This window comes from Ammospiza caudacuta, chromosome 38 (genome assembly GCF_027887145.1).
Source record: "Ammospiza caudacuta isolate bAmmCau1 chromosome 38, bAmmCau1.pri, whole genome shotgun sequence".
In the NCBI taxonomy this organism is placed as follows: domain Eukaryota; kingdom Metazoa; phylum Chordata; class Aves; order Passeriformes; family Passerellidae; genus Ammospiza; species Ammospiza caudacuta.
Window position 1 is genome coordinate 346,531 of NC_080630.1, and position 11,217 is coordinate 357,747.

The window sequence follows — 11,217 nt, forward strand, 5'->3', positions numbered from 1 at the left end:
TGGCAAGAACTGTGAGGGGGAAAAAAGGTGGGAAATGTGAGGGGATAATGGCAGGGACTTTCAGGGGAAAAAAGGCAGGAAATGTGAGGGAAAATGGAGGGAAACGTGAGGGGAAAAGGAGAGGAAACGGGAAAATAGCAGAAACTACGAGGGGAAAAAATGTGGGAACTGTGAGGGGGGAAATGGATGGAAATATGAGGGGAAAATGGGGGGAAACGTGAGGGGAAAATGGAGGGAAGTGTGAGGGGAAAATGGAGGAGAAAAGGGCGGGAAATTTGACGACAAAAAGGGTGGGAAATCTGAGGACAAAAAGGGTGGGAAATTTAAAGACAAAAAAGGGCTAAAACCTGAGGGGAAAAGGCTCCCAGCTGGCTCCCAGTTGGTTCCCAGTTGGCTCCCAGGGCTCCCAGTTCAGCTCTGGGCTGCCCCCAGCGCCACCAATGACCTCATCCCCCTCCCCAGCCAATCAAATAAAGGAGGCGGAGCCAGATGCACTCTCAGCTGTGATTGGTCTTTATTGTTGAACAGGGGGCGTGGTCTCAGCTGGCCCCGCCCCTGGGGCAGGCATCGCTGTCTGATAGATCACCACGGGCTGGGGGCGGGGACAGGGGGCGTGGTCAGTGTTTGCCACGCCCACAACCCCGCCCCAATGTCCATATAATGAAGCAAGACCCTTATAAACCACACCCCCCTCATTAATCACCCCGTGGCCACGCCCCTTCTGTCACTCACCATTGGCGTCGCCTTGGGGCGCGCCCTGGCGGCCGCCACGCAGCCAATCACAGCCAGCACCGCCCCCGCCGCTGATGACGTCAGCAGCAGCACGTGGGTGCCCAGCAGCACCCCCTGGTGGACGGGAAATGGGGGAAAAAGGGGGAAAATCGGCTCAAAATGACAGAAAATTGACACTAAAATTGACCAGACCATGACCCCATAATGGGCCTAAATCCAGCCCTAAACTGACCCAAAATTTCATCCAGAACTGACCTGAAATTAATCCCAAATTGACCAAAAATTGATTAAAAACTGACCTGAAATTAATTCCAAATTGATCAAAAATCGATTAAAAATTGACCTGAAATTATTCCCAAGTTGATCAAAAATTGAGCAAAAACTGACCTGAAATTAATCCCAAACTGACCAAAAATTGATTAAAAATTGACCTGAAATTAATCCCAAACTGACCAAAAATTAAAACTTTACTCTTAATTGACACAGAAATGACCCAAAATTGACACATAAAGTGACCCATGAGTGACCAATAAGTGACCAAAAACTGACCCGTGAGTGACCAATAAATGACCAGTAACTGCCCCAGAGTGACCCAAAGTGACCCATAACTGCCCCAGAGTGACCCATAACTGCCCCAGAGTGACCCAAAGTGACCCATAACTGCCCCAGAGTGACCCATAACTGCCCCAGAGTGACCCAAAGTGACCAATAACTGACCCATAACTGCCCCAGAGTGACCCATAACTGCCCCAGAGTGACCCAAAGTGACCAATAACTACCCGAAACTGCCCCAGAGTGACCAATAACTGCCCCAGAGTGACCCAAAGTGACCAATAACTGACCCATAACTGCCCCAGAGTGACCAATAACTGCCCCAGAGTGACCCAAAGTGACCAATAACTGCCCCAGAGTGACCAATAACTGACCCATAACTGCCCCAGAGTGACCAATAACTGACCAATAGTGACCAATAACTGCCCCAGAGTGACCAATAACTGACCCATAACTGCCCCAGAGTGACCAATAACTGACCCATAACTGCCCCAGAGTGACCAATAACTGACCAATAGTGACCAATAACTGCCCCAGAGTGACCAATAACTGACCCATAACTGCCCCAGAGTGACCAATAACTGACCAATAGTGACCAATAACTGCCCCAGAGTGACCCAAAGTGACCAATAACTGCCCCAGAGTGACCAATAACTGACCCATAACTGCCCCAGAGTGACCAATAACTGCCCATTGTGACCAATAACTGCCCCAGAGTGACCAATAACTGTCCCATAATTGACCCAGAGTGACCCAGAGTGACCAACGGTGACCCAGAGTGACCAGCAGTGACCAATAACTGTCCCATACACTGCCCCAAATTGACCCAAATTGCCCCAGAGTGACCCATAACTGCCCCAGAGTGACCGATAACTGCCCCGAACTGCCCCAAACTGCCCCAGAGTGACCATCACTGCCCATCACTGCCCATCACTGACCATCCCTGACCAGTGGTGACCATCACTGACCATCACTGACCATCACTGACCGGTGGTGACCATCACTGCCCATCACTGCCCATCCCTGACCATCACTGCCCATCACTGACCACCACTGCCCATCACTGACCACCACTGCCCATCACTGACCATCCCTGACCATCACTGCCCATCACTGACCGGTGGTGACCACCACTGCCCATCACTGACCGGTGGTGACCATCACTGACCGGTGGTGACCATCACTGCCCATCACTGACCAGTGGTGACCATCACTGACCACCACTGCCCATCACTGACCAGTGGTGACCATCCCTGACCATCCCTGCCCATCACTGCCCATCAGTGACCGGTGGTGACCGTCTCTGCCCATCCCTGCCCAGTGGTGACCATCAGTGACCGGTGGTGACCATCACTGACCGGTGGTGACCATCAGTGACCGGTGGTGCCCGCCACTGCCCGTCAGTGACCGGTGGTGACCATCAGTGACCACCACTGACCGCCACTGCCCGTCAGTGGCCGGAGGCGGCCGCGGGCGCTCACCTGTGCGGCCGGGCCCAGGTTGTAGCACCAGGGGCAGCTGTGGGGGAGGAGCAGCCCCTGCACGCCCAGGGCCAGGAAGGACACGATGGACGCCACGATGTCCAGCGCCAGCGCGGCCCGAGCCTGCGGTGAGTGACCGCTGAGTGACCGCTCAGTGACCAATGAGTGACCACTGAGTGACCGCTCAGTGACCGCTCAGTGACCAATGAGTGACCACTGAGTGACCAATGAGTGACCGCTGAGTGACCGCTCAGTGACCAATGAGTGACCACTGAGTGACCACTGAGTGACCAATGAGTGAGCATTGAGTGACCGCTGAGTGACCGCTGAGTGACCGCTGAGTGAGCACTGAGTGACCGCTCAGTGACCAATGAGTGACCACTGAGTGACCAATGAGTGAGCATTGAGTGACCGCTGAGTGACCACTGAGTGACCGCTGAGTGAGCACTGAGTGACCGCTGAGTGACCGCTGAGTGACCACTGAGTGACCACTGAGTGACCACTGAGTGACCGCTGAGTGACCAGTGAGTGACCACTGAGTGACCAGAGTGACCACTGAGTGACCGCTGAGTGACCACTGAGTGACCGCTGAGTGACCAGTGAGAGACCACTGAGTGACCAGAGTGACCACTGAGTGACCGCTGAGTGACCACTGAGTGACCGCTGAGTGACCAGTGAGAGACCACTGAGTGACCAGAGTGACCACTGAGTGACCGCTGAATGACCACTGAGTGACTGCTGAGTGACCAGTGAGTGACCAGTGAGTGACCAGTGAGTGACCACTGAGTGACCAGTGAGTGACCAGCAGCCGCCCACCCCCCACTGTCCCCCACTGTCCCCGCTCTCACCCGTCCGGCCGAGGGTCCCTTGGCCATGGCCGCCAGCGCCGCCCCCGCCACCATCAGCTGTGGGACCAGTATGGACCAGTATGGACCAGTATGGACCGGTATGGACCAGTACGGACCAGTACGGACCAGTGTAAACCAGTATGGACCAGTATGGACTGGTATGGGCCAGTACGGACCAGTAACCCCGAATCCCCTTTTCACCCATCCCAATCCCATCCCAGTCCCTCCCACTCCCTCCCAGTCTATCCCAGTCTATCCCAGTCCCTCCCAGTATATCCCAGTATATCCCAATCCCATCCCAATCCCATTCCAGTCCCTCCCAGTATACCCCAGTATACCCCAGTATATCCCAGTATATCCCAGTATCCCCCAGTCCCTCCCAGTCCCTCCCAGTATACCCCAGTATCCCCCAGTCCCTCCCAGTATAACCTAGTATATCCCAGTCCCCTCCCAGTCCCTCCCAGTATATCCCAGTATATCCCAGTATATCCCAGTATATCCCAGTCCCTCCCAGTCCCTCCCAGTCTATCCCAGTTTGATCCCAGTCCCTCCCAGTATATCCCAGTATATCCCAGTATATCCCCAGTATATCCCAGTATATCCCAGTCCCTCCCAGTCCCTCCCAGTCTATCCCAGTTTGATCCCAGTCCCTCCCAGTATATCCCAGTATATCCCAATCCCATCCCAGTCCCTCCCAGTCTATCCCAGTTTGATCCCAGTCCCTCCCAGTCTATCCCAGTATATCCCAGTCTATCCCAGTATACCCCAGTCCCTCCCAGTCTATCCCAGTTTGATCCCAGTCCCTCCCAGTCTACCCCAGTCTATCCCAGTATATCCCAGTCTATCCCAGTCCCTCCCAGTCTATCCCAGTTTGATCCCAGTCCCTCCCAGTCTATCCCAGTCTATCCCAGTCCCTCCCAGTCCCTCCCAGTATCCCCCGCTCCCCCCCGCCCCTCCCCCCTCACCACGGGGCCGCTCCCCAGGGCCGTTCCGAGCTGCGCCCCCACGGGGTCTCCGAGCGAGCCCAGCAGGGCCGCCCCGAGCGCCCCCTGGAGGCTCCCGAGCAGCACCTGCGACACCTGGGGGGGGGGGGGGAGGGGCGGGTCGGGTGTGGGGGGGGGGGGGGAGGGGGGAGGGGGAAGACACCAAAAAAAAAAAAAAAAAAAAAAAACCACGAAAAAAAAAATCCGAATTTAATAGGAGGGAAAATCGCCCCTCCCCCACCCTAAAAAAGGGAGCCAAAATCGCCCCTCCCCCCCAATCTAAAATTTGCCCCTCCCCCCACCCTAAAAAGGGCCTAGATCCGGCCCCGCCCCTCCCCCACCCCAAACGCTCCCGAATCCCAAAGTCCAAAAAGTCCCGGAGCCGCCCCTCCCCCACCCCCGGGGCCTCCCAGTTCATCCCAGTACAAACCAGTAAGGGCAGAAAGCAGCACAGAGCAGCACAAACCGGCAAGAGAAACCCCAAACCAGTACAGAGCAGCAACCCCAACCAGTACAAACCAGTAACCACAACCCCCCTCCCAGTACAAACCAGTATAAACCAGTACAAACCAGTAACCCCAACCCCAAACCAGTACAAACCAGTATAAACCAGTACAAACCAGTAACCACAACCCCAAACCAGTACAAACCAGTATAAACCAGTACAAACCAGTAACCACAACCCCAAACCAGTACAAACCAGTATAAACCAGTACAAACCAGTAACCACAACCCCCCTCCCAGTACAAACCAGTATAAACCAGTACAAACCAGTAGCCCCAAACCCCCTCCCAGGCCCTCCCAGTATAAACCAGTAAAACCAGTATAACCCAGTACAAACCAATATAAACCAGTACAAACCAGTAATCCAAGCTCCCCCTTTCACCCCCTCCCAGTCGCTCCCAGTCGCTCCCAGTACAAACCAGTAACCCCAAACTCCCTCCCAGTACAAACCAGTACAAACCAGTATAACCCAGTCCCCCCAAACCCTTTCCCAGTCGCTCCCAGTACAAACCAGTACAAACCAGTCGCTCACCCCCAGCGCCAGGGGCTCCCCCCACAGCCGCTGCCCCCGCTTGGGGTGGGGGAGGGGTCCCGGGGGGGGTGGGGGAGGGGCCGCGGCCTCCGCCCCTCCCCCCCCTGCGGGCACCACCCGCGTCAGCAGCAGCAGCTCCGCCATCACCAGTATGGACCAGTATAAACCAGTATGGACCGGTATAAACCGGTATGGACCGGTATAAACCAGTATGGACCGGTATAAACCAGTATAAACTGGTATAAACTGGTATAAACCAGTATGGACCGGTATAAACCAGTATGGACCGGTATAAACCAGTATAAACCAGTACAGACCAGTACGGACACGCTCAGTCCCTCCCAGTTTGTCCCAGTTCCCGCCCAGTTTGTTCCAGTTTGCTCTCAGTCCCTCCCAGTCCCTCCCAGTCCATCCCAGTCCATCCCAGTTCATCCCAGTCCATCCCAGTTTGTCCCAGTTTATCCCAGTCCATCCCAGTCCCTCCCAGTTCCCTCTCAATCCCCTCCCAGTCTCTCCCAGTTCAGTCCAGTTCCCTCCCAGTAACCCCTAAACCCCAAACCAGTATAAACCAGTAACCACAAATCCCCTCCCAGTCCCCCCCAGTCCCTCCCAGTACAAACCAGTAACCCCAAATCCCCTCCCAGTCCCTCCCAGTAACCCCAAATCCCCTCCCAGTACAAACCAGTACAAACCAGTCCCCCCCCAAACCCCCTTTTCTCCCCTCCCAGTCCCTCCCAGTTTGTCCCAGTCCCCCAAACCAGTCCCTCCCAGTCCAAACCAGTCCAAACCAGTCCAAACCAGTCCCACAAACCAGTACAAACCAGTCCAAACCAGTCCAAACCAGTACAAACCAGTCCAAACCAGTCCAAACCAGTCCAAACCAGTACAAACCAGTCCAAACCAGTCCAAACCAGTCCAAACCAGTCCCTCCCAGTACAAACCAGTCCAAACCAGTCCAAACCAGTCCAAACCAGTACAAACCAGTCCAAACCAGTCCAAACCAGTACAAACCAGTCACCCGTTACCGCCCCCCTTTAGAGCGCTGTGGGACCGAGCAAAGGGGGCGTGGCCAAACCAAGCCCCGCCCCCACAATTTGGCCACGCCCCCTTAGGAAAAAAAAAAAGGCGCCAAAATCGCCCCAAAATGGCGCCAAATTCGGCCCCTCCCCCCCCCCCCCCAAATTTTCCAATTTTGGGGCCTAAAAAATCCAAATTTGGGTAAAACATAAAAAAATCCCGATTTTGTTTTCAGCACCCAGGAGACGAAATTGGGGTTCAAAATCTTTATTTTGGGGTCAAAATTACAAATTTTGGTTTTAAAGCAATCACAATTTTTGGGGTTAAAATCCCGACTTTTTGGTCATAAAATCCTGATTGGAGGCTTTAAAGAAATCTCAATTTTTTTTGGTCAAAAATCTGATTTTTTTGGGCTATAAAATCTGAATTTCTGGGTTAAAAAATCCCACATTTTTGGTCAAAAATCCGAATTTTGGGCCTTAAAAATCTCAATTTTTCATTAAAACCCCCCAATTTTTGGTTATAAAATCCGAATTTTTGGGCTAAAAAATCACAGCTTTTGGGTTAAAAAGTTCCAATGTTTCAGCTATAAAAACATCCCAATTCTGGGTCAAAAATCCAAATATTTTACTTTGAAAAATCCCAGTTTTTACTTTTTAAAATGCCAATTTCTTGCTGTAAAAAAAAATTCCAATTTTTACTTTATAAAATCCCAATTTTTTGCTTTAAAAATTCCCAATTTTTGGGTTATTTCATCTAAATGTCTTTGTTAAAAAAAAACACTCAATTTTTGGGCTAAAAATTCCCAATTTGTGCTTCCAAAAATCCCAATTTTTGAGTTATAAAATCCCAATTTTCTGGCTAAAAACTCCGAATTTTTTGCTTTAAGAAATCCGAATTTTTAGACTAAAATAATCCCAGCTTTGGCTTTTATAAAATCCCAATTTTTTCCTTTAAAAATTGTCAATTTGGGGTTCAAATTCAGATTTTTTGGGGCTAAAAACCACCAATTTTTGGGTTATAAAACACGAATATTTTGGGTGAAAAAATCCCGATTTTTTTTTTTTTAAATCCCAATTTTTTTTTTTTTTTAAATCCCAATTTTTTTCCATTAAAATTTGTCAATTTTGGGGTTGAAATTCCGATTTTTTGGGGCTAAAACCCCTTAATTTTTGGGTTATAAAACACGAATTTTTTGAGTGAAAAAAATCCCGATTTTTTTTTTTTTAAATCCCGATTTTTCCTTTAAAAATTGTCAATTTTGGGGTTGAAATTCTGATTTTTGGGGTTAAAAGCAGCGGATTTGGGGCTGGGGCTCCCCCAGCAGCGCCACCCGAGGGGCCCCGAGCGTCACCAGCGCCGGCGGCGGCCAAATGACGTAGGCGGGGACGGGTGACGTCATCGGTGACGTCATCGGTGACGTCATCGGCGGGCAGGGCGGCTGCGGAGGGGAGAGAGAGGGAAAAAAAGGGTTAAAAATTGGGGATTTCGGGGTTAAAAATCGGGGATTGTGGGGTTAAAAATTGGGGATTTCGGGGTTAAAATTTGGGGATTTTCGGGTTAAAATTTGGGGATTTGGGGGTTAAAAATTGGGGATTTTTGGGGTTAAAAATTGGGGATTTCGGGGTTAAAATTTGAAATTTCAGGGGTTAAAAATCGGGGATTTTGGCGTTAAAAATTGGGTATTTCGGGGTTAAAAATTGGGGATTTTTGAGGTTGAAAATTGGGGATTTTGGGGTTAAAAATTGGGGATTTTTGAGGTTGAAAATTGGGGATTTTGGGATTAAAAATTGGGGATTTTTGAGGTTGAAAATTGGGGATTTTGGGGTAAAAAATTCGGATTTTGGGCGTTAAAAATTGGGGATTTGGGGGTAAAAATTTGGGGGTTTTGGGGTTAAAAATGGGTATTTTTGAGGGCTAAAAAATTGAAATTTTGGGGGTTAAAAAGGGATTTTGTTGGGTTGAAAATTGGGGATTTTTGGGGTTAAAATTGGGGATTTTTGGGGTTAAAATTGGGGATTTTTGGGGTTAAAAATTGGGGATTTTGGGGGTTAAAAATTGGGGATTTGGGGGGGTTAAAATTGGGGATTTTGGGGTTTAAAAATGTGGATTTTTGGGGTTAAAATGTGGATTTTTGGGGTTAAAATGTGGATTTTTGGGGTTAAAAATTGGGGATTTTGGGGGGTAAAAAAAAATTGAAATTTTGGGGGTTAAAAAGGGGATTTTGGGGGTTAAAAAAAATGGAAATTTTGGGTTAAAAATTGGGAATTTCAGGACTTACCTGGGCCGGGGGAGGGGAGCAGGGCCGGGGGTGTCGCTGCCCCTTGGGGAGATTTTTGGGGAGATTTTTGTGATTTTTGGGGAGGTTTTTGTGATTTTTGGGGTGACCCCGGGAGGGAGCCTTGGAGCGGCCCCGGCGGCGGCAGCAGCGGCAAAGGCGCCCCATGGCCCCAAAACTGGGGAAAAACGGGAAAAAAAGGGAAAAAAATCAGCCAGGAACGATCAAAATTGGCAAAAATGAGATTGGAAATCTTAAAATGTTTAAAATAAGCACAAAATAAACCCCCAAAAACGGCCCAGAATATCCCAAGTAGCCCCAAAATTGCCCAAAAATTGCCCAAAAATTACTGAAATGTTTCCAATCATCAGATAATAAAGCAAAAAAAAAAAGCCAGGAAAGCCAAATTATCCAAATTTTACCCCAAAATTCCCCCGAAATCCTCCCAAATCCTTTCCCCCCTCCCCGCAGCCCAAATTTTCCCCAAAATTTTTCCTCCAAAAAACCCCAAATCCTCCCGAATTTTCCCCGAAAACCCCAAAAATCCCCAAATCAACCCGAAAAAATTCCCTAAAAAAAAAAACCCCAAATTCCCCCAACCCCTCCCTGCACCCCAAAAGTCCCAAATTCCCCCAAAAATCCCAAATTCCCCCAAAAATCCCCACAAAAAAAACCAAATCCCCCCCGAATTTCCCCCTCAAACTCCAAAATTCTCCCCAAATATTCCCCCAAATCCCCCCCCCAAAATCCCCAAAATTCCCCCAAAAATCCCCCAAAAAATCTCCAAAATTCCCCCAAAAATCCTCAAAAAAATCCCTCAAAAAAATCCCGAAAATTCCCCGAATTTCCCCCAGAATTTCCCCCAAACCCCTCCCCCACCCTCCCCGCGCCCCAAAATTCCCAAACCTGCCAAAAATCCCCCCCCCAAAATTCCCAAAAATCCCCCCAAAAATCCTCCAAAAAATCCCCAAAATTCCCCCAAAAATCCTCAAAAAATCCCCGAAATCCCCCCAAAAATCCCCAAAAATCCCCCAAATTCCCCCAAAAATCCCCCAGAATTTCCCCCAAACCCCTCCCCCACCCTCCCCGCGCCCCAAAATTCCCAAACCCGCCAAAAATCCCCCCCCCAAAATTCCCAAAAATCCCCCCAAAAATCCCCAAAAATCCTCCAAAAAATCCCCGAAATTCCCCCCAAAATCCCTCAAAAAATCCCGAAAATTCCCCGAATTTCCCCAAAAGTTTCCCCCAAACCCCTCCCCAAACCTCCCCGCGCCACAAAATTCCCAAACCCGCCAAAAATCCCCCCCCAAAAATTCCCAAAAATTCACCCAAATTCCCCCCGAAATCCCCCAAATTTCCCCCAAAAATCCTCCAAAAAATCCCCGAAATTCCCCCCAAAATCCCTCAAAAAATCCCGAAAATTCCCCGAATTTCCCCCAGAATTCCCCCAAACCCCTCCCCCACCCCCCCGCGCCCCAAATTCCCAGATTTGCCCCAAATCCCCCAAATTCCCCCCAAAATTCGCTTTTCCCCTCACCTGGCCCGCAGCTCTCTCACCCCAAATTCGGCCGCGGCCTCTCTGCGATTCGGGGGGGGCGGGGCCGCATTTTTGGGCTGCGATGACGTCACCACCGCAACCCCTTTATGACGTCATCAGCGCCCCCAAAAGCATTCATTAAAACCCCGCCAAACCTTTAATTAAAGCCCTGAAAAAACGAGGTCGATCCCAAAAATAATAATAAAAAAAAAAAAAACAAAACCGGTCCGGGCACCCCAAAAACCGGCTGGGGTGGTGATGACGTCATCGAGGCGTTAATTGAGGTCACTGCAGCCCAAAATGGCTCCGGGCGCCCCAAAAACCCCGAATTTGGGGGGGGGAGGGGAGGGAAAAGGGGGAAGGGAGGCGGTGACGTCATCGGGAGGCGGGAAAGGGGGCGGGGCTTGGGGAGGGAGCGGAAATTTGGGGAGCGAACCCCAAAAATTGGGGATGGAACCCCGAAATTTGGGATTGAACCCCAAAATCAGCCCGGGAACCCCAAAATTGGGAATTGAACCCCAAATCCTGGAAGGGAACCCGAAATTTGGGGAGTGAACCCCGAAATTTGGGATTTTAACCCCAAAATGTGAGAAGGGGAGAGAAAATTTGGGGGTTGAACCCTAAAAATTGGGGATTGAACCCCGAAATTTGGGGATGGAACCCCAAATTCAGCCCGGGAACCCCAAAATTGGGAACTGAACCCCAAATCCTGGAAGGGAACCTGAAATTGGGGGAGTGAACCCCAAAAAATTG

At 50.4% G+C, this 11,217-nt stretch overlaps 2 protein-coding genes across 3 annotated transcripts; both read right to left on the reverse strand.

Annotated features, from left to right (window-relative positions):
- Positions 1–491: 491 nt before the first annotated feature.
- On the reverse strand, positions 492–5,899 carry LOC131570759 (uncharacterized). 2 transcript variants are annotated; one of them, XM_058823154.1, is made up of 6 exons: positions 5,633–5,899; positions 4,579–4,692; positions 3,614–3,670; positions 2,766–2,888; positions 733–846; positions 492–592 (listed from the first exon to the last, which is right to left on the reverse strand). In XM_058823154.1, exons 1-6 carry the CDS (start codon positions 5,774–5,776, stop codon positions 515–517), a joined length of 630 nt encoding a protein of 209 aa, XP_058679137.1. In that variant the 5' UTR covers positions 5,777–5,899; the 3' UTR covers positions 492–514. The 2 variants fall into 2 exon arrangements, with proteins under 2 accessions (XP_058679137.1, XP_058679136.1); XM_058823153.1 differs by having other exon boundaries at positions 5,612–5,899.
- Positions 5,900–6,912: 1,013 nt separating this feature from the next.
- Positions 6,913–10,644, reverse strand: LOC131570760 (uncharacterized). The gene is made up of 3 exons (XM_058823155.1): positions 10,465–10,644; positions 8,931–9,105; positions 6,913–8,090 (listed from the first exon to the last, which is right to left on the reverse strand). The coding sequence occupies exons 2-3, from the start codon at positions 9,093–9,095 to the stop codon at positions 7,938–7,940; spliced, it is 318 nt and encodes a 105-aa protein (XP_058679138.1). The 5' UTR covers positions 9,096–9,105; positions 10,465–10,644; the 3' UTR covers positions 6,913–7,937.
- Positions 10,645–11,217: the final 573 nt, after the last annotated feature.

What these genes read in the sequence shown, in the direction of transcription:
- LOC131570759 (XM_058823153.1), bottom strand. Translation starts at nt 5,776, where the DNA reads ATGGCGGAGCTGCTGCTGCTGACGCGGGTGGTGCCCGCAGGGGGGGGA. An exon ending in AGGGACCCTCGGCCGGACGG is followed by an intron (nt 2,889 to 3,613) that starts GTGAGAGCGGGG and finishes CACTCACCGCAG; the next exon opens with GCTCGGGCCGCGCTGGCGCT. An exon ending in ACCTGGGCCCGGCCGCACAG is followed by an intron (nt 847 to 2,765) that starts GTGAGCGCCCGC and finishes CCCGTCCACCAG; the next exon opens with GGGGTGCTGCTGGGCACCCA.
- LOC131570760 (XM_058823155.1), bottom strand. Translation starts at nt 9,095, where the DNA reads ATGGGGCGCCTTTGCCGCTGCTGCCGCCGCCGGGGCCGCTCCAAGGCT. An exon ending in GCTCCCCTCCCCCGGCCCAG is followed by an intron (nt 8,091 to 8,930) that starts GTAAGTCCTGAA and finishes TCCCCTCCGCAG; the next exon opens with CCGCCCTGCCCGCCGATGAC.